The 20,858-nt window shown below is 52.2% G+C and overlaps 1 protein-coding gene across 4 annotated transcripts in view; it reads right to left on the bottom strand.

Annotated features, from left to right (window-relative positions):
- SEMA6C (semaphorin 6C) overlaps window positions 1-20,627 on the bottom strand; it is a 38,046-nt gene extending 17,419 nt beyond the window's left edge. For 2 of the 4 annotated variants that reach the window (XM_087881021.1, XM_087881022.1), the window contains exons 1-3: window positions 20,468-20,627; window positions 847-1,014; window positions 423-537 (exon numbers count right to left, since the gene is read on the bottom strand). In XM_087881021.1, the coding sequence (XP_087737147.1) occupies window positions 423-537; window positions 847-1,014; window positions 20,468-20,594 (410 nt within the window). In that variant the 5' untranslated portion in view covers window positions 20,595-20,627. Of the gene's footprint in view, window positions 1-422; window positions 538-846; window positions 1,015-20,013; window positions 20,300-20,467 lie in introns of those variants that run through there. The other 2 variants (XM_087881023.1, XM_087881024.1) reach the window with 1 other exon arrangement.
- Window positions 20,628-20,858: the final 231 nt, after the last annotated feature.

The raw sequence follows: 20,858 nt of genomic DNA, 5'->3' as shown, positions 1-20,858 counted from the left end.
CTGCCCAAATCTTTAGCCTTTTGCGGTGGGTTCTGCTCATCGTGGGCAAGGAATTGGTGCTTCTCCTGAAATGTGCCTGAATTTAGGGACCCGCAGCTCACCTTTTGGCATAGCTTTCTACCCCAGAATGAGGGTACAATGCCCACCCCTCCGATGCCAGCCTTTCCTCCTTGAATAAAGGGGTTATTCTTTGAAAAGAAAGCTTCCCCTTTTTCCTTCTCCGCCGCACATGGCACACGTCTCTGGCATCGGGGACGGGAAAGGAAAGAAAATAGGACCGAACTCTAGAGTCTGCAGGCAGCTCTCCTTTCCCAAAACTGCTCCCCGATGCTTATTTTCAATGGGGATCTGAGCTGCAGGGGAAGGAAGATTCCGACGGCGTGGCGAGACCCTCGAAACCCCCCCAATTCTCCCTCACTTACCGGGCAGCCACGAAGAGCGTCCGGTTAATTTGCAACATGCTTTGGAAGTCCAGGCCCAAAACGTCGGAGTCATTCTCTCCCCCCAAGCCATGGAAAGAGGGATACAGATGGGTTCCTGGTGGGGGAGAAAACATGATAAAAGAGCATCGGATGGGGTACGGACTCCTGCGTTGGGCGGGGTGGACTAGAAGACCTCTAAGGCCCCCCTCCAGCCCAGGATTCTATGAAAAAGGAGGAGAGGGTTGTACATAAGCAGGTTTTGGGTTTACAGTGGGGAGGGGCTGAGGGAGGGAAGCCAAAGCTGTGACTTTTCTCATGCGAATCCTTTATCCAGGGGCACCCGAGGGAGAGGGGAGGGGTGGGCTCTTTGCAAGAGACCCCCCAAAGGTTTGCTTGGGGTTTGCAAGGGATGGGGTTGCCTCACCTGCCTCGCTGACCACGTGGAAGGGAGCCAGGTCTTTGGGGAAGGAAGCCGCAGATGCCAGGAAGAGAAACAGAGCAGGTAGGGTAGAGGTCAGGACCATCCTTTCCAGGGGGGCAGAGAGGATCCGGGGGGGGCGGTGGGAGCCTAGGAGTCCAGCATGCTCCCGCCCTGGAAGAAGAGGACTGCATTTCAACATCCAGGGTGGCAGAAAAAGAAAAGACTGGCCAAAAATGGACCTCTGGCGTGGGGTCCTTTCTTCGGCACGGGGCCTTCTCGGTGGTGGCTCCCAAAAAGGGATTTTTTTTCCCTCCCCACTCAAAAACTGCTCGATTGGATCTCTGCAACTACACCACCCATCTGAAACAACAGCCAGCCTCCTCCCACCCAGATACTCCAGAGTCCTTGTACTACACCTCCCATCATCCACAATCAGCCTAGCCGGATGGGTTGCTCCAAGTTTTACAGAAAAGCAGCTTTCTGTCCGTCCGTCCATTCCCCCACTGTTCCCCCCCAACTCTTTTGACAAAGCAAGGATTAATTGAAGGCCAAAGACGGCCTCCAGCCATCGTCCCTTCCCTCTGCCCTCCCTCTTTTACCCTCCAGAAAACTCTCCTTGAGGTCTCCATCCCTTCCGAGCCCCCCTCCCCATATTGCTGAAAAAACACAGGCATCCAAAACTAACTGGCTATGAGAAAGTTTTAAAAGAAAAAACTCCAAGCTTCTCCAAGGGGATTTTCCCTCGCCCCCAGCAACGATTTCTCTCCCCCCCCGTAATTAGCCAGCCTCCCTTCTCAGGGGGGTGAGCATGGGGGTCAGAGGCACCTGGCCAACGTCATAAAGGAGGAAGCGCAGGGCACTCTTGACGTGCGCAGGCTCCTCTGGGCAACAGCAGGTGAGAGAAACCCCAGATGGGGTGCCAGGTGTGCCAGAAGAAATCCGGTGGGGCAACCGGCTCCTTTTGCAGCTAAATCTCTGCCCTCCCCAATTGGATGAAAGGGGCTGGATTTGCGCTCAGCTCAACCTGTCCCTGGTGATTCACTTAACAACGGTGGCAAGACAGGTTGTAAAACGGAGCAAAACTCCCTTCACAAACATCTCACTCAGCAACATAAATTTTGGGCTCAGTTGTGGAAGTCAGCCTAGGACTCCCTGTAGTTGGGAAGGAGACCACTGGGAAATCCTAGGGGTAGGTAAGCGTGAGAACGTGAAACGCTTCTGGCCCTTAAAAGGCGACTGAATCTGAAACCAAAATTTTGAGTCTGGGGCACAAAGCGCCCCCTCCCAACCCCTCTCCCTCCCTCCCTCCTCAAGACTGCTCGGATGGGCTGAGATCCAGGCAAGAACAGAGGTGTGAAAAATAAGATGTGCCTACCTTGCAAGGCTGTTGTGAAGCCAAGGAGGCCTGTTTGCTAACGGGGTGGGCAGGGACGGCATCCGATGCCGGGAAGGAAGTGAAACAGGATTTGTAGTATCCTGAACGAGGCCTGGGAGGGCAGACGATGCCAGGCGCTATAAATAGCAGGAAAGGAGACACCGCTTTGGCCACGGATGGCCACGACGGTGCGATATTTAGGGAGGTACACTCATGTTGTGCAGGAAAGGGCCAGCCGAGCTGCCAAGAGGTTTCCCGAAAGCGAATGGCAAACCAGTCCCCAATCCCAAAGAAGAGATAAGGCTGATTTTTCAAGCGCAAACAAAACCCAGACCCAGACGGGTTTCTAGTCCTCATGACGAGCAGCTTTCCAGCTAGCAAGTCATCTCTCCTAGCCAGATTCACTCGCACACACACACACACACACACACACACAGAGAGAAAGTGCAGAGTTGCAGGTTTGTGCGAAGAAGCGGTTTAACGAGTCCCAAGTGCCAGGCTGCCTTCCTCGCCATCTGTTTTCTGCATGTCACCCGCACGTCTGCGTGGGTAGATTTGCATTTTTGACATGTCCTGGTCTCTTTTTTTCCCCTTTCTCTCCAGACTCTCCTCTTCCCCAAGTGAGCCACAAGGTGAGAAAAAATCCAGTCCTGGATTTGTTTACACTTGTGAAGCTGAACTTTCCAGCGGGTGTATAATTAGAAGCAAGAACTCGGCGGGGGAATTGCTTTCATAATAATTCCATATTTATATTTTTATCTCATCTGCAGAAGCTGCGGGGAAAAAGCTGGCAGGGGGGGGGGAGAAACGGGCCGGCTCCATCCGCCTGGAGCATTTCCCCCCCCCTCAATTGTAAGAAATGGGTCCAGGAGGCAGGAAGCCACAGAATTGGGATCTTGGAGATCAGATTGCAAGGAGGGCAGGGGTCGGGGGTCCCTCTACGGCTGTGTCTTTCAACCTTGGCACCTTTAAGATGGGTGGACTTCAACTCCCAGAATTCCTTAGCTGGCAATGGATTTCAACTCCCAGAATTCCATGGCTGCTGGTTAGAGCATTCCAGGAGTTGAAGTCCACTCTTCTTAAAGCATCCTAGCTAGGGAATTCTGGGAATTGAAGTCCATACATCTTAAAGCATGCTGCCTAGGGAATTCTGGGAGTTGAAAGTCTCTGGGCTTCCATTTAACCCTTGGGGTGGGTTAAAGCCCACCCCGATGGGGATGAGGATGGGTTTTTTTTTTAGAAAACAGGGCATAAAATCAATCCAGATTTTCGAAAGTATCCGGGAATATTCCTAACCACGGGGAGGGGGCAGTTTGCAGCAGACTGGAGGGGGGGTGGCAGCCTTGGTGGGGTCTGGACCTGCTTATCTTTCCGGGGAAGTTGGCAGAAAAGGGGGGGAGCGGCTGCGGGACAATCCCCCCCCCCTCAGCCATTCTGGTGCTTTTGTTCTCTTTTTTAAAAAAACTCCAGTCAGACTTTGTGTAATTCGAGGGGGGGGTCTGTGTCAAATCCAGATCCGGAAAGCGTGTGAAAGGGAGGAGGGACCCCTGTTACAGCGAGAAGCCGCCACCGTGTCAGAACTTCCCTGAACCATCTGTCAGGCACAACTCTGTCACTATAAATACAACTCAAAACGACGCCGAGGGTTCTCAGCCTGGCATCTCAGCGCCACCCAACAGCCGAGCCAGACGCTGCCGGGAAAGATTTCGAGAGAGATCTGTCCAATCGTACCCCGGGCATCGGAGCCCCAGATCTGCCCTCCTTGGCCAGCCTCCTTAAACTGCCAGGCCTGCAGCGGGCAGGACGACCCCTCCAAGATGCTAGTCCTCATGGCAACCGGTTTGTGTGAGGTTCAAATCTGGCCTCTTTTTCTCCCAAGATGGAAATAGCTGAATCATGTGAAAACACAAACAAACACACACACATAGAGCAGGGAAGTGTTTCTGTCTTTCTTTCTTTTCTTTTTCTTTTTTAAAAAAACCCCTTGCCTTCTGGCTACCAGAAAAATATATCTTCCTTTGTCATCATTTTAAGCGGCTGAGCCAGGCTCCCTTCACTTAATGAGAATCCCCAGGCTTTGGAATTATTATTATATATATATATTTATATATACCTATTTCTAACAGGAGAGGAAAAAATGAAGATTTTGTTGGATATTTGCAGTGGCCTGTAATGTTGCAGTAAAATGATCTTCTCAGCACCTTAATGCAGTGGGAGTTTGCAAAAAAATCAGTTTGGTGATGCCTGCTGGCTGTGCAATTCTGGAAATTGTAGTCTTTACCCATCGTAAAGTGCCTGGGGAATTCTGGGAGCTGTAGTCCACCCATCAAAAAAAAAAAAAAAAAGCCTGCGGAATTCTGGGAGTGGAACTTGAAGTCCCCCCATCTAAAACTTCCAAGATTGAGAAAGGAGTTCTGTGGCCATTTCCATCCCCATTGCATTTTTTAAAAATTTTTTTTAAATGAATCCTGTTCAACCTGGGGTAGCAAAAAGCAGCACCGACCCATTGAAATGACTCCTGGGGGGGGTGGAGGGCAGAGGAGAAAATTGGGGGTTGGGGGGGTTCTGTGTGTTCTCCACAAAGGACGATGGGTGCACAAGCGGAAAAGGGATCTGCACCCCGGTGTGCGCGCACAGGCAGCCTCACCTCCGCCTAGCCAAATCCAGGTATCAAAATCTCATTACTGGAGACTTACAGACTTCTGCCTGCTTAGGACCAAAGCCCTCCATCTTCCCTGCCTTTCTTCCACCGCCAAAGAGGAAGGGTGCCCCCCCCCTCGCCTGCCCCACAAATGAAGATGTTGCAGGCAAAAAAAACACCCCAACATATTTCTGCTGCTTGATGCTGAGCGTTTGGGAGCTGAGAAGCATTCTAGTCCTCATGAAGGAGAAAGGAAGCTACCCTGGATGGACACCTTGCAAAACAATTGGGGTTTCCACCCCCCACCTGCACGCTGTCTGTTTAAAAAGGCCTAATAAACAGCGGTCAGCTTGAATTACAGGGTTAGCAATAAGCCTAAAATTAGTCGTATCTCAGTCTCTATCTGACTCACTTAGCCAATGGAATAAATAATACATTTCTAGATTAATCTGCCTTTTCAGATTCTGTTTGGTTCTGTTTGGGGCAAAGCACACCAGGCTAACGGACTGCTGATGTTTATGGCAAACAGCTTAGCCAAAGAGAACACACCTGCAAGTTTCTAGTCCTCAGGGTTTGGCCAGATCTGGGCTAAAGCATCGGGGCTTTGTGAGGGAGCCTCCCTCATTTCCCCTTCATTAAAACCACCAGGACCTCCAGCGTAATCACCCCGTCTTTGCATCGGATTCCCAGCCGACCAGGACAACAACCGGAGAGGATTTTTCTGGCCAAAGGCAGGCAAAACAGCTTCTCAGCTCCGACAGGGAGCGGAATGGCTGCCTGGTGAGCAGCAACCAGTCGGTGGAAATAACAGGCCTTCTGCCAGGGCTTTGGGGAGGGGGAGAGGCAGAAACAGAGGACCCTTCCTTTTTATTTTAAATATGCCTAAGTGCCATTCTGCAAAGCGCTGCATCCCGCTGGGATGCTCCCTCCCTCTCTCTCTCTCCTTTGGCGTCTTTCCCATCCTCAGGAACGAACGGCTGCTACCGGAAGCTACAACTGGCAGGAGAGGAGGGGGCTGGAATACAGATGCAGCTCTGCCTGGCCCAGCAGAAATGCTTTATTGCTTCCTGGCCTGGGGGGGGAGGGGAGGGTCTTTGTCCCACCAGCCAGCCGCCTCTCCCCCCCCACAGCCCCAGCTACGTGCCAGCCCACTGGAGGTGGGATTTTGGGGTGCCTTGGCGCAGGCTAAGTGAGCTAAGAAGAAGCAAATTGATGGGCGGCTGGGCTTTGGCATGGTTTCTGGGAAGCTGCACCTGCGGTCACTTTAAAAGATGCCAATAAAGGAGAATATTTGTAGCTCGGGCTTGAAATGAAGGGCCTTTGGTGGTCTCTGATCTTGGTGGTTTTCTTGCAGACGTTTCATGACCCAACTAGATAAGAACTTCAGTGCTAGAAGGAGGGAGGAGGAGGAGGATTGGGGCTCCTTGGTGGTCTCTGAGCTTGGTGGTTTTCTTGCAAACCTTTCATGACCCAACTAGGTAAAATCATCAGTACTCATGGGGTTTGCTACAAATGTTCCTTCTAGCCCTGATGGTGTTAGCTAGTTAGGTAATAAGATGTCTGCAATGAACAACCCAGCTCGGAGAGCAACAAGGAGCCCTCATTTAAAAGATGCTGTTTGGAGGCTGGACAAGCAAACAGGCACAGGGTGTGTTTTTCTGTCGTTCACAAAACGCAAGATATTCTGCCTCTGAAGCCATCAATAAAAATAGTAAAAAAAATAAATAAAATCAACCTGAAATAAAGATTCAAAGCAATACAGAGGTTGATACTTGGAGAAATTAAAACCCTAAAACGATTGGTGGGCTTGCTGGCCATCTAAGATTTGAACCCAGCACTCGGCCCCATCCGTACAGTTGTTTGTGTGTGTCATATTTATTTTATCCATCCTTTCTTCTTTATTTTTCTCTGGTCTCTGCAACAACAACCTTGAAAAGGAGGGAAACGCTGGATCCTTTGGCCACGGCATCTCTTTAAAGCTTGGGCTTCAGCTGGCTAAGAGCTGGACTCAAACGGTCAGAAAACAGAAGCTGAGTTTTGGATCAGGTCTATGCAGAGGTTATCTAAGGTCCTCCTTTACCTGCTGCCTCTCGCAGCCAAAAATATCTGGACCGGTTGGGTGTCGAATGCCAGGCCTTCGGGCATGCCAAGCTTGGCACCTCCTCTGCTCAGGAGGGGCTTGATCTGCAGAGATCACAATTGGGTGGGGGGCAGATGATCCCTGGCACTGCAAAATTGACGGAGAGAAGTCAAAAAGCTGGCAATTCTCATTTTGAAATACAGAGGCAAAGCTGGCACTTCGTCCTTCAGCCATGCCAGGTGCCAACCTGGCGCGTTTGACCCAAGGAGTTAACCCTAAAGTTGGTCTCCCTTTCCCGGAGATCACAAAGAACTGATGGGCAGGGATTTTTCTCCCCCCACCACTCTTAATGTGAAGCACCGAGCCAGCCACGTGGTTGCCTCCAAAAATAGACGGTGTAATTAAATGAAATATTATGCCAATTAAAAATCCAAAGCCAGCTTCTTTCCCCATCATCTTCTTCTTACCCGCGGCCACCTCGATATAAATTTAATATATTACTTCTCATCAACTGGCACATTATATTCCAGGCCCTCCATTCGATCCACACGGTGGGCTAATTTTAGCAGCTGCTCCAGCTGCCTTCTGCTTTTTCCAGAAAGGGAGAAGAAGAAAAGGGGGGGAGGGAGGGGGAGAGGAGGGAAGTGGTGTGGGAAAAGAAGGGGAGGGGGATTTCAGAAAATTGAGTTGCAAGGCGGTGGGTGAGATGCTGTCAGAGGGTTTTTATCTGAGTGATAAAAAAAAAAAACACAGAGAGAGAGCGCACTGGAGTCTCTGCCAAGGCTTGGAGAGCATTTGGAGTCTTCATTAAGGCGCTAGTCCTCATGAACTGGACCCGGGTGGCGGGGAGGAGGCTTAGAAACGGTTCAGAGGTTTCATTAAGGCTTCAGTTCTCATAAGTTAGATCCGGAGCATTTAGAGTTTTCATTAAGGTGCTAGTCCTCATGGACTGGACCCGGGAGGTCTGGAAAGTGTTTAGAATCTTCATTAAGGTGCTAGTCCTTGTGAACTGGACTGGGGGAACCTCCTTAAATTATAGAAACACACAGATCTTCCTACATGCATCCAAAAATTCTAATGAATATCACCTGGAGGGCAGCACGCTGAGACCCCCTGCCCCCCCCCCACACAGTTTCTGGGCGTGCAAATGGGGGGGGGGCTCCTCCAAGGGCAAAGAGCAGGGCTTAGAGCAGGCAGGGGGTGTAAAAATGGCTGCCAAGCCCCCTTCCCTCCCCTCCCCTCCTCTGAGCTCTCCTGAGCTTTGGCACCAACGTTGGAAATTAAACTATTAATAATTCAGGGCCCAGAGTTGCCGTTATAAATTCAGCGTCCCGCAGGAGTCATCCATGCAGCAAGCCGAGACGGGGGTGAGGCGCAGAAGGGTGGGGGGGGGGCTTTTTGGGGAGGTGGGGGGAGAAGGAAGGAGAGCCCAAAGCTTTTACGTTACCTCTTACTGGAGATGGGAACAAATGGGAAGGAAAGGTGAGCCCTAAAATTAAAAAAAATAAAAATCTCCCATGCTGGAGGATGGATGAAGTTATAAAACGACAGGGAAGGAGCCACTGCACTCAAGGCGTGCTCAGAGGCACTCTTGTCTAGCAGGCTGAGCAGGAACAGAGCCCCCAGGGTGCAGTACACTCCAGTCACCCCTTTCCCCGATAGGAACATTAGAAAAAAATAATTAAAGTTTCTCCTGAGTTGAACCCAATTCGTTTTGTGCACAGAAACACGGAAGCATTCTGCTTTTTCTCCTCCAAAATTGGCTTTGTGCAAACAAATTCCCCTGAGACCCTTCCCCATCCTTGGAGGATTCCCAGTAGAAACCCCTTTCCCCCCCCTCCCCACTGCAAAAGGCACTTTATCTCTAACCCCAACTTAACCACGGGAACAGAAGCCTATGGGAGCAGAGCTAAATTATCTCACTGCTGGGCTTTGGCATAGAGACCCAGATCCAAACAGCTGGAAAACATCCCAAACCGAGGTTTTAGGAAAGAGCCCCACCCCTGCAGCATCCCCTGGCCTTAATTCAGGTGCAAAGATGCTTCTGAGACTTCCTGCCTCTCCCGGAGGGTGTTTTGGGGATCCCGGCAAGCAGTTGGCTGAGTCAGGAAATTTAAGCCTAGGTTTCGGATGGTTTCCCCGCACTTGCCTGCGATGGAGATCCCCACCTGGTCCAGCAGCTCCGCTTGGAGGCTGGCAGATTGGATGAAAAGGGGAAAGCCGCATTTTGGGAGGTGGGAAGCGATTTCTAGCTAAAGAAGTGTGACCCACACAAGCCTCAGGCGCACCCCGTAACTGAATGCATAGGCCTCCTTCTCCCCAAAAGAGCAAGGTAGAGAAGAAATCGAAAGATAGAAAACGAGGAGTAAGCCAAATAAATGAAACCACAATTTTGTGCCCCTCCTTTGGAAGAAGCTCATCCCCGTTTCTGGAGAGCTGTAAAATTCCAGTTTGGGAATCGGGGAGATGACGTGGCCCCCAACGGTCCAGGGATAACCCTATCAGAAGATCTGGGGTTCCACTTCGCTGATATAAATCCCTTCGGCCGGTATAAAACCCAGCCGCCTAGCAGCTGAAGCGATGAAGACGGAAATAAAACAACGTTAACCCAGCAGTCAGTCTCCGCATCCTACAAGTTAAATCACTTTCGGTGCCAAAGTCCTGTCTGGATGAAAAAAACAGGAGAAAGCAACCATTTGGGCCGGCTGTGAGAACATCCCCAAGAAGGAGATGCTGAGGGCGCTTACTCCCAGGAAATTTGCAAGGATCTCTCACCACTTTCCTTGCCAGATCACAGAGCGACTGGCTGGCTGGTTTTAGCCCTCGGCTGTGCTTTGCGACATGAGTTTTATTGTTTCCTTTACCCTCCTCGCTCCTCCTTCCTCTTATGCCACGCCTTTCAGAGAGTGTGTGTATGTGTGTTTGTGCTTGTTGTTTTGTTTTCCCTCTAATTTCCTCCGGGGACTTTCTGTTGCCTCTCTTCAACCATCCAGAAGCAATTTGACTGAATGATGTTTTTGGCTGAGGTGCTTCGCCCTGTCACAACAACAGCACCCAAAGGAATTGGAGTCGATTCTCCAGGCGGCACCCCAGGTGGAAGGCGAAGAGGACAAATGAGATGGACAAGCCAGCCACAACGCTGGGACAAACAGGCCAGGCTCCCAATTGGGGGGCGGGGGGGAATTAAGCCCCCCCCCCAGTCCTGCTGGCTTTCAAGCAAAATCACTCTGTCGGTCAAAAACATTTGGCCTGGGTGAGTAAAACTGGATTTTCCATTATTGGAAGAACAAAGATGGACTCCAGAAGCCGGAAGAGGCTCCAAAGAGGAAGGAAGGAGAAGGGGTTTCCAAACTTGGCAACTTTAAGACGTGTGGACTTTAACTCCCAGAATTCCCCAGCCAGCTTTGCTGGCTGGGGAATTCTGGGAGTTAAAATCCATACGTCTTAAAGTTGCCAAGTTTGGAGAGCTCTATGTATGCTGGAGGCATTTGCTGTCCAGCAGATGACAAAGCCAGCCCTAATTTAAAAATAAAAATATAAAAATAAATAATAATAATAATAATAATTTCCTGGGGGAGACACAGCAGACCGTCTGCCATTTATCTAAGGCTGGAAGGCAAAATTACAGCCGGAGTTAGCTTTGCAAAGGTCCTCACAAGTGACCGGAGGGGCTGCACAGGGTTCCTCTGGATTGCGCACTCCACACTCCTCTCCGCGCCTCCAGGAAAGCTGGCCTGTTGTTTGGCAAGCGATCGCTCCCCATTAAGAGCTTTGACTGTCCAAATGGGAGGCAGCCGGGTGGAAAAATCCAGAAGTTAAGAAAACACAGACAGAAGCGGCCCCGGTGAAGACAAACAGGCTGTTGTATGCCGTCTTAGAAGCGCCTCGCTAGGAAGGATCAGGAAGGTGCCAGATCACAAAAAGGCCAGAGAATCTTTTATTGGGGATGTATACCTTTCCAAGACTTCTTTTTGTCTTTTTCTTCTCTCCCTCCTTCTCTGTCTCTCCCTTCCTTCTTTCCTTTTCCTTCCTCCCTCCCTCCCTTCTCTATCTCTTCCTTCCTTCCTTCCTTCCTTCCTTCCTCCCTGTCTTCTCTATCCCTTCTTTCCCTCCCTCTCCCTCTCCCTCTCCTTCTTTCCTTCCTTCCCTCCCTAGATAGATAGAATAACTTTACTGTCACATGTGCAATGTACACTAATCGGCATACATTAAAATGAAATTTTGTTGCTTACTGCTCTCAAAGGGTCACCACCTCCAATATACACTACATAAGCATAACAAAATAATAAATAAATAAATAAATAAATAAATAAATACAAAATTACGCATATACCCACATATGATACATAGAAACAACACAGTCTAGTTCCCTCTCTCCCTTTCCTTCTTTTCCATCTCTCCTTTCTTCCTTCCTTGATTCCTTCCTTCCTTCTCCCTCCCTCCCTCCCTTCCCTCTCTTTCCTTCTTTCCCCCCTCTCTCTCCTTCCTTCCTTCCTTCCTTCTTTCCTTCCTTCCTTCCTTCCTTCCTTCCTTCCTTCCTTCCTTCCTCACCTCCCTGCCTCTCAGGGCCCCACGGGACAGACCCCCCCCAACAGCATTCAACCCCCCCCTCTTCCTAACTGCCGCTCAGAAAAACTCCAGGACCAAGTTAGCCCCCCCCCACTCTCCCTCTGATATCACAGGATAAAACGGCGTATCACGAGATTAATTGCTCGCCCGCTGCTGTCCATTTCCATGCACCACAAGGCCCCCGATTCCTGCAACGGGCAGCCAATCCAGGTCTTATGATGATAATAAGACTCAGGAAGGGAAAAGACACGGCCGTTTTCAAAAGAAGAGCTGCTTTGTTCCAGCGCCCAAAAACAGCTCGATCTGGGTCTCCCCTTGAGGCAGCTCTGAGACCAGGTTCCCAGGTTGCAATAACACAAGTGAACAGACCCGCTTTCAAATTTCCCCCGAACTGACCTGCTCCAAATCCTTCCTTTGAACTTGAAGTCAATTTTGTTATCCAATCTTGAAAACCATCACAGGAGATTAAACGAAGGCACTTTTGGTTTCCCCGTTTCAACGTCTCCCTTAGTTTGATTGTGATGGACTACAAGGCCCATCTCCCTGCCCTTAGCTTCCCTGGGAATCCATCCGGAGAACCAGGAACCTCTGCAATGCACAGGGACGAGCCTTTCCTTAAAAACAGACTCAAGCATCTAGTCCTCTTCGTTTGATTAAAAAGCAGGCGAAGACCAAGCCCAGCATTTTTTGCTCACATTCGCCCCTCTCCCCCCTCCCCCTAGTATCTGGCTCCATACTGCAACTCCAATTTCCAAACCGCCACTTTCCCGGGTCTGCTGAAACAAACGTGCTAGAATTCCCAGCACCGTGGCGCCCACATCCTGGGAATTGCAGACCCCGCAGGTTTTCGAGGAAGGAGCTGAGTCAGCCCCCTTCTGCGTTTTGAAAGAAGCTGGGGTCTCTCACCCTGAGGGTCTGGATGTCCAAGTGGGCCGCAGAGAGGCCCGACACCCCCGAGTTAGAGCCCCCCGACCACTTAATCTGAGCGGGGGCCGGGCAGCTCGCGTCAGCCCAACCCCGGCACCATCGATTCATCTGTTTGCTTGACAAATGGCGTCTTTTCTGCAGCCCCTGGACGGGACGGGCGCTGGGAACCAGGCACGGTGATTTATGTGCCGCCAGACTTTAATTCAATTCTCTCTGAATATGGGCTGCGGTTCAATAACCTCCTTTGGCAATGCTTGGGCCGTGTGTGTGTGTGTGTGTGTGTCTGTGTGTTTACTTCCTCCCTCCTGCCAAGCATCAAGGCCCCACGTGGCTCAACTCGTGGTCTCTTTTTCGGAGCAGACAGCCCAGCTCTCTCCGTAGAAGGAGCCAACCGGAAGAAAAAGATGTCCCTTCCAAAAAGCATCCCGGCATGAATTATCTTGATCTACAGCCGTTCTCCCTCGGAAAGGAGACCACAAGGAGATCTCGGTCCTACAGTCAAGGCCAAGGGAAAACATGGACATCCAGCAACTCACTGCAGAAAATGGGGGAGAGAGAGAGAGAGAGAGAGGAAGGGAGTACCAAGCCAGGCACGGATTCTAGCAATCGCATTGAAGTTGCAAGCAAGTCACTTGCAAGGATTATGGGCAGTGGAGTCCAAACCAAGGACCTCCAAGAAGACCTCCGAGGCCCCTTCCAGTCCATGATTTTATGTTCTGTGAAAGGTGTCCTTGAATCCACCTGCTCAGCCTTCTTACTCCGCTGATTTTCTTTAAAAAAATATATATATTTTGCAAATTCACCCCTTTCTTAAAAGAGCAGCAGCCTCTGTTATAACTGAAGTCTAATGGAGACGTATTAGTTTTTTATTTTTATTTTTTTAAAACAGAGCTGCCCAAATGGATGGAAATTAATCAAGGAGAGAACCAACGTGGAAATAAGGAAAAAATTCCTGGCAGTGAGAACAATCCATCAATGGAAGGGCTCCCCTCCAGAAGTCGTGGTTGCTCCATCACTGGAGGCTTCTAAGAAGGGACTGAACAGCCACTGGTCTGAAATGGAATAGGGTCTCCTGCTTCAGCAGGGGGTTGGACTAGAAGACCTCTAAAGTCCCCTCCAACTCTGTGATTCTGTTAAATTTGAAGGATTAAAAAAGCTCCAGACAAACTGATGGAAAAGCAATCATTTTGGGGGGAAGGTTTGAAGGGACAAGACAAGCCCTCTGCAAAACTAATCCCAAATTTTTGGAAGGAACTTTTGGCAGCCCTATCAACCTCCCCAATCTCGGTTTGTCGAATAAACCCTCATTCCTGCCGCACGTTGAACCAGCAAGCTGAGCGTGCGGTGTGAAGCCAGCCCAAGGCAGGAGGGAATCAGCCAGGTTTTCGCCACAGCTGACCTCTTTGGAGAAGCTGCCTCAGGTGTCCGTCCCGCGTCCATTTATAGCACCTCGGCTAATCCCTTTTAATTCCCTTTCCAGCCACTTGTGAGTCCCGTCTTTTCATGCCTCCCGACTGAGCCCAGGAGAAGGGAAGGAGCCTTGGCTGCAGCAAATTCCCTGCTTTCGTTTGCAAAAACAACCGATAAGAAAGAGGCAACGGGGCCCTTTGGGGAAAGGAAAGCCAGCCGGGGCAACACAAACAAAACAATATTAAAAGTGAAATCAAGGACGCCGGAGAACAGCCCCGCGACTCCTCTGAAAAAAGCTCCATTTCTCTCCGCATCCGCAGTGCTCCAGTTTACGTCCCCCTGCGGGAAAACGATTCGACGATTCCCCGTATTGCAGCTTCAGGACAAGCCATGAGGACTAGAACCTTGGTTTCTCCTTTCAAGGGCAAGCGGCTTAGCTGGATGGCGGTGGCTACGCTTTTGCAAAAGAAGGAACCGGATTTTGGAGGGGTCGCCTCCCCAAAGTCACAAGCGTTCCCCAAAGAGTTAACTAACCCCAATTCAGGTGCCTTTTTCCCACCCTCTTTTCAGACAAGCCAGCTTTGTGCATTGGAAACGCTTTTCGACAGGCCTACCTTCAGACCAGGAATCGTATAAAACCTGGACTTTTTATTTGTACACAATACAGTAAAATATACGAGCCACGCAGCCCGTTCGCGTGGACCCTGGGCTCGAGCGAAGGGCCGGCCAGAGTCAGCCACGGCCGTTTTGGGAAACGCAGCAGCCCGTACGGCTATGGCAGCTGCCAAAGTTGTGCAAATCCCAGGGGGGGTCTGGCTGCCCCCGGAGTCGTGGGAAGAGCAGCTATTTTGGCGGCAGTGACCGCCCGGCCGTCCTTCCACCCACAGCTGCGGTGACCCCAGGCCTCCCTCGGCCGAGCTGGAGAAGGGCCGTTCTGGGAACCGCCATCCCTGTGACAGTCTCTCTGGGAAGCTTCGCACCCGAGGCTTGACATCCAACGTGCCGGCAGCTTCTGAGTGTGGGAACGGCGTAGCTGGAGGACTCGCACGCAAGGCAGGGCTCCCTCGGGCCGCTTGCTGGACTGGAGACGGCCCTTTCCCAATGGGCCCCAAATTCCCAGCTGTGGGGAACAGAGGCCGTAGAATAAGGGGGGGGGGGGTGTCAGAGCCCAGAGAGGGAGGGGCTGCTTTGGGGGCATCTGAAATGCAAAAGTCTCCGAGTCTGTTCCGGATGCTCACCGGAGCCAGAATTTCTTATTTGGGACGGGAGGCTCCTTGAGGGTCCTCAATCATCCAAAATTCGAGGGAATTGGAGTGCAACCCCCTTCGATCTTAGCCAGCCTGGTCTACCTCACAAGGCTCTTGTGAAGATAAAGAGGTAGGAAGGATTGTACGTGCCCTTGCAGGCGTCTTTGGGAAAAGCAACATTAAAAGGCCCCGAATTCATCAAGGATACGATCCCTCACCTGATGATCACCTTGTGGCCTCCTTTTCCCTAGCCTTTTCTCCTCCGGATGCTTGGGACCCTCTCTCCCACTGCCCCCCAGCCAGGCCCAATGAGAGCCAAAAGTGACCTCAATGTGAAAGTCGAGGGACAGATGCCCCTCCCCAATTCGGATTTCTGGGCAAATTTGGGTTTGTTTTTTTTTGTCCAGGGCCCACTCAGGACAAGCCAAACTGGAAATTTCCCTCAAAATTTCCAGGAAGGAGGCTTCCTGAGGGCCGTTTGCGCAAGAGAAGTGGGGGCATGGCGGGAAGAGAAATCTCTTAATGGCCTCTTTTCCCTAATGAGATGCTTGCTATTTTTGTGGGTCCTTAGAGAGCCCTGGGTGGCTGGAGAAAATTGGCGGTTAAAACAAGAATTAAGGAAATAATCCAGAAATGATTTCCAAGAAACAAAATGCTGCTGGGGAGGAAGGAGCCCGGTGGTGGCCATTCATCTCTGCCCCCCCCCAGGCACTTTGCCCAGCCCCCTTTCCCCTGGGGCCCAGTTCCGGCTCATCCCGTTTAAATCATCCCCAACCAGAATAAAGCCCCCTCCCCAAATAGAATTGGAGACCCAAAGCGAAGGTAGACCGGTCTCCCTTCTTTTATTCCAGAAGGCATCTGTAGATTCAGGTTTGGGAGTGGGGGTCTTGGAAGGGGGAGGCCCCGCCCTCAAGCCAGCAGAAAGCTGAGCCCCCTCTCGGTCTGGCTTGATTAGCAATTAACGGTGCAGAAATCCCCCCCTCATTTGCAAACGGGACAGCTGGAATGGAGGGAGGGGCTGGCAAGACTCAGCTAGGCACCTTCTGCCGTTTTTCACGGCTGCCGGGTGAGACCCCCCACCCACTTCCCTTTCCTTGGCAGCCGGGTGAGACCCCTGTGGCTTTCCTCTCCTTGGCCACCAGGTGAGACTGCAGAACATCCCCGGAGGGCTAATGGACCCTCCCTGGACCTCCAGTGCCCTCCCCAGCCAGAGATCGGACCTGCCCTGCCCTGGATGCCCATGTCCCAGCCCCCCTTAGATGAGCGGGTGATGCCAACTCAGAAAATCAACCTGGAAAACACAGGAATTGCACAATACAAGCCTTGTCTTCTGCACATCAAGCTAAACTATGGCTTGTTCTCCGCACAGGACAAACCACGATGATCCGTACGGCACGTCGTGCTGCCCTGTGGCTTGTTTAAACAAACTTTGTGGAGGGCACACATTGCCAAGGGCTGATCGACAGCAACATCGCCACAATCCCCTGTGCCTTGCACACTCCGCCCCAAGCGAGGAAGCCGTATCTGGGTTAGTGCCAGGGCAATCCTCCCCTCGGCGTGAATTCCTGGTGTGGTTTGTTTACTCCTGGCTTCGCAAGGGGCACAACCTGGCCTGTTCCCAAAAACACTGGCCGGTTTCCCCACCTCCAAATTCTAGCAAGCGGCTCAGCCAATATTAAGCCAGGATCGTTACTCTGGAAATGATGGCTTATCGGCAATAGCCACCCACTCTTTTTTTTCAACGCCACAACCACACCGCAAAAGGATGAGAAAGTCTCAAGAGTCTCAACAGTTGCTCTGCTGCCCCACTCAAGAAAGGAGGGTCCCTGAGCACGCACAAAGTGCTTTTCCATGCCAACAAGGCAAAGACGCCTTCTTGGGATGAACCTGGAATCCCTTCCATGTTCTAACTGTAGGAATCAGGCAGGATTTGGGCCATTCATGGTGGCATCATTGTGCCCCATGGCTCAACATCAGAGTTGGTTGGAAAGCTGCTGATGGAAAGACCCCTCGCCTCCCTCTAAACAGCAAAGCCCCCCCCCCACTCCCCGGCTTTTTCCGACCCCTTTAAGGGTTCAGGCAGCTTCCTCAAATAACCTTTGGAAGAGTTCAATCCTCCCCACGTTTGCTGAGTGTGTGATTGTGGAGGGGCACAACCTCCAGCAAGGGGGGAAAAAATCTTTCCAGACCGTTTCCTCTGCCAATTTTTCTATGCGCAGGAGACACAAGTTTTGTTTTCACAAAACTTTCCTCTGTTTTGTTTTCGGCTTTTAGGGTGGGGGGGGAGGCAGAGCACGGGCCAAAGACCACAATTTTCGTGGTGTCCGGTTAGCACGAGCTTCGCCTGGCCAACCTGGGGGAGGGGGAGGGGGAGGGGGGCCGAGACGGAGTTGTGTTGAACCCCCCGCACTCAGGGAAAAACACGGCCACAGCTACGCGATAAGAAGACCAATGTGAAGCTGCATAGAGGGTCCTCGACTTACGACGACTACTGAGCCCGAAATTTCCCATCGCTAAGCAAGACAGCTGTTCAGTTAGTTTTGCCCCGCTTTACGACCGTTGTTGCCACCATTGTTAAGCGAATCACTGCGTTTGTTAAGTTAGTAACCCGGTTGTTAAGCGAATCCGGCTTCCCCGTGGACTTCACTCATTGGAAGATCGCAAAAAAAAAAAAAAGATGGTCGTAAGTAGAGGACAACCTTTAGACGAGGCTTCCAATTCACACAACTTTCCTGCTTAGAATAAACCTGGTTTCCCCCTCGCCTTCATCTCATCCTATGAATGTCCCTCTGACCCATGTCCCTCCGCAGAAGATATTTCTTTCCAGGCAGGCCTACTCTGCAGGGTTGTTTTGAGGCTAAAGTGGGTCTTTTGCCATCCAGGGACACATGGAAAGGGGCAGGATTTTGGAGCTGTTTTTTTTCAGGGGAAGCAAAATTGGAAAAAGACCCATGGAGGGAATACTGAAATGCAACTAATTTTGGACCATCTCATGTTTGGTCAACAAGACCCCCCCCTCTTACAACAACTTTGCAAGGTAGGCCTTTATTACAAACCGCAGGAGACAGAGACCCAGAGAGGGTGCTGAAAATCACAGATTATCCCCAAGCAAGGAAGAACAATAAATGAAACCCCCACCCGCGTACCCGAGGTAGAATTAAGCAGAATGTTTAGCAACAAATAACAGGGACGAAGCGCACTCTGTCCATGCTCAGAGGAAGCACTTTTAGAACACTTGGAAATGGAGACCCCCAAGCAGTTCCATAATCTCCCTGGCCTTAACCGATAAAAAACCCGCAAACTTTCCAGGAACGACAAGGACAATACAGCCAAGAATAAATTCCCTCTGGGCAGGTCAAAGACCCAGATATGGTAGGAGGGGAAAAAAAGGTTGTGGTGTGAAACAAACACACAACTGGGAAGAAATCCTCGCTGGTCTCCAAACGCCCCGCAAAACCTTGAGCTGTTTTCGTTTAAATTTGGCTTATTCTGCAAAGCTTTCACTGCTCCCTGGAATCTGCTATCTTGAGCCTCATCCAAATCTCTGCATTAACCTAGTTCCAGATCGGGCTTTGCTAACTTTCTCAATATTTCTTAATTTATTTGCACCAGAGGGGAAAGTTAGAGAGACAGAGACAGAGAGAGAAACAGGCATCCAGAGATTATCCAGACCAGGGGTCTCCAACCTTGGCAATTTTAAGGCTGGAGGATTTCAACTCCCAGAATTCCCCAGCCAGCAAAGCTGGCTGGGGAATTCTAGGAGTTGAAGTCCTCCAAGCTTAAGAGACCCCTTGTCCAGACCCTTGTCCAGCTTTTTTTTTCTGGAGAAAAAAAAAATAACACCCACTTAATGCAGCTTTCTCCTTGCAACGTGGATCAGGAGTCAAAAGCAGAATATTAACAGGATTTGGCTAATCTAGGCAGTCAGCTGAGCCTCGGCTGTTCCCTTCCAGGCTAAACTGGGTTACTATATTCCAGCTGTTGGCGCAGGGCTGGCCTTCATTATTGGCCAAAGACATTTGGGGAAATATATTTCTCTCTCTCTCTCTCTCTCTCTCTTTTTTCAACGGTTTTGCAAAAGGCGGCTGGGCGGGTGTTTGTGTGTGGACGTCAACACTCCCAATGGGGCCTTTCCCACCCAGCAGATTCCCATGAGCAGCAAAGGGGTCTCCCTCCCCCCCCCGCAAACACACACACCCAAACGTCCCTTCTTGTGCCTCCTGTCCTTTCCACGCACTGAATGCCCCCCCTTGAAAAAATGGAGGGGGGGGGGCTTGGCGGGGATTCAAAGACATCAACCCTGCCTTGTTTATTTGAGAGTTTTTTCCCTTCTTTCCTCCCGTTCTTTGCGGGCTTTTAAAGTTTGGACTTTTTATCCTTTTTTTTTTAATGTAAAGGATGGAAGCCATGCAGGAGTTGACTTTGTGGTGGCGATGGTGGGGGGGGGGGGGGGAGATAGGGATGAAAGCAGAATAACAATTCTGTTAACGGGGGGGGGGCTGGAAGAAAAAGGGGGCGATGCTTTTTAAAAGGCCGTTCTGTGCAGCCAAAGCAGAGAGAAGACCCCCCCCCGCGCCCATCCTTGAAAACGCCAAGGAGCGAAAGAGCCGACTCAGCTACCCGATGGCTCCCGACCTTCTCAAACGGCGGGGAGGACGGAGGACTACAATCCCCATCGCATCTCACTTAGCCCAGTTCTGCGTCTCCCGGGGGGGATGATGGGCGTTGGAAGCCCGCGGCTGCGGACGGGCGCCCGGTTGGAGAAGGAGGCAGCGAAGAGACGCTCCTGTCGCTGCCCGCAACGGGGGGCTCCGGCCCGCTTCCCCCGGGGGCTCTCCCGCGGCTGGCACGAGGACGGCAAAGACCCCTCCCCCCTCCCGACGCCCCCGCCAGACACAAAGCGCCGCCGCGCCCCGCTTACCCGGAGGAGGAAGACCCGCCCGTCCCCCGCGGGGCTGTCCGGTCCGGACAGGGCTGCAGGACGGGCAGCCTCCCCTGCCGGCGTGGGAGCTGCCGAGCTTCCCGAGCGCCCCGGGCGAGTGGCGGCCGAGCCTCCAGCGGGCTCCGGGCGGGGCGGGAGGGGCGGGCAGGGGGCCAGCCAGCCAGCCCGCCCGCGGCGGGGAAAGGCTCCGGAACAAAGCCGCGGCGGCCGAGCCGAGCCCAGCCGAGCCTCGCAACTCAGCGCCGAGCCCTGGCAGCGCTGCTCCAATCCGGGCGCCCGGCTCCGCCCCCTCCCCACGGCCACGCCCCCCGCCCCTCCGGAGGGCTCCCCACCCCGGGCGCCCCCAGGGACACAGCCGGAGGGAGGAAGAAAGTTCCTGGGAGCCCTTTGGGGGCGTCCGCTTGAACGGCTTCCCCGCGGCCCGTAAACCCACCTGGTGGACGACGGCCCTGCAGGGTCGGCCAGTCGCGGGGTCCCGACGAAAGCCGGGGCGGGGGCGGTTGCAGAACTGAGCCCGTCTGCTCTGCGGCCGATGCTGGGCTCCCCTGTCCAGCCATCATCCTCGGCCTGCCGGCACCAAGGAGGCGATGGGAAGGCTGGCAGCTGGACCGCAGCGGGAGGGGGAGGCTGGCTCCGGGGCTCAACATCTGGCTAGGGACGGCGGCAGCATTGGGGGGGGTGGAGGGGGGCTCGGAAGCAGCTGACACCGGCAGAGACGCCCGAAGGCTCAACGGCGCTTCCCTTCCCAAGCTGTCACCTGCCGGCTGCTTTGCACCACCGCCCCCATCATCCCCGCCCGCCCGCCCGCCCGCAGGCCTCTAGAC

This window comes from Pantherophis guttatus, chromosome 18, assembly GCF_059756535.1.
Source record: "Pantherophis guttatus breed Tessera chromosome 18, ASM5975653v1, whole genome shotgun sequence".
NCBI classification, from domain to species: Eukaryota; Metazoa; Chordata; class Lepidosauria; order Squamata; family Colubridae; genus Pantherophis; species Pantherophis guttatus.
This window is presented reverse-complemented; position numbering and strand designations above follow the sequence as displayed.